The 228-nt window shown below is 55.7% G+C and overlaps 1 protein-coding gene across 1 annotated transcript in view; it reads left to right on the top strand.

The window, feature by feature from the left end:
• LOC119592948 overlaps positions 1-228 on the top strand; it is a gene marked incomplete in the record, with an annotated part of 16,897 nt that extends 16,669 nt beyond the window's left edge. The window contains 1 exon segment of the mRNA XM_037941840.1: positions 38-228. Coding sequence (XP_037797768.1) covers positions 38-136 — 99 coding nt within the window.

Below are 228 nucleotides of genomic sequence, written 5' to 3'. Positions count from 1 at the left end.
GGTCTATTAATTGAAAGAATCTCCCCCTCCCCTACAGGTGACGGCTCCTCCCCCCAGCGGCCCCGTGCTCCCCCGCCTCTCCCGCCACGCTGCCACCCGCATGGACAGCAGACCAACGACAGCTGACTCCAGATGAGGAGGAGGCAACACCAAGAGGAGTGGGCGGAGGAATAACTTACAAAAAGGAGAGAGATAGAAAGGGGATTAATTTGAGAAAAAGAGGAAGAA

Source organism: Penaeus monodon, chromosome 31 (genome assembly GCF_015228065.2).
Source record: "Penaeus monodon isolate SGIC_2016 chromosome 31, NSTDA_Pmon_1, whole genome shotgun sequence".
In the NCBI taxonomy this organism is placed as follows: domain Eukaryota; kingdom Metazoa; phylum Arthropoda; class Malacostraca; order Decapoda; family Penaeidae; genus Penaeus; species Penaeus monodon.
This window is presented reverse-complemented; position numbering and strand designations above follow the sequence as displayed.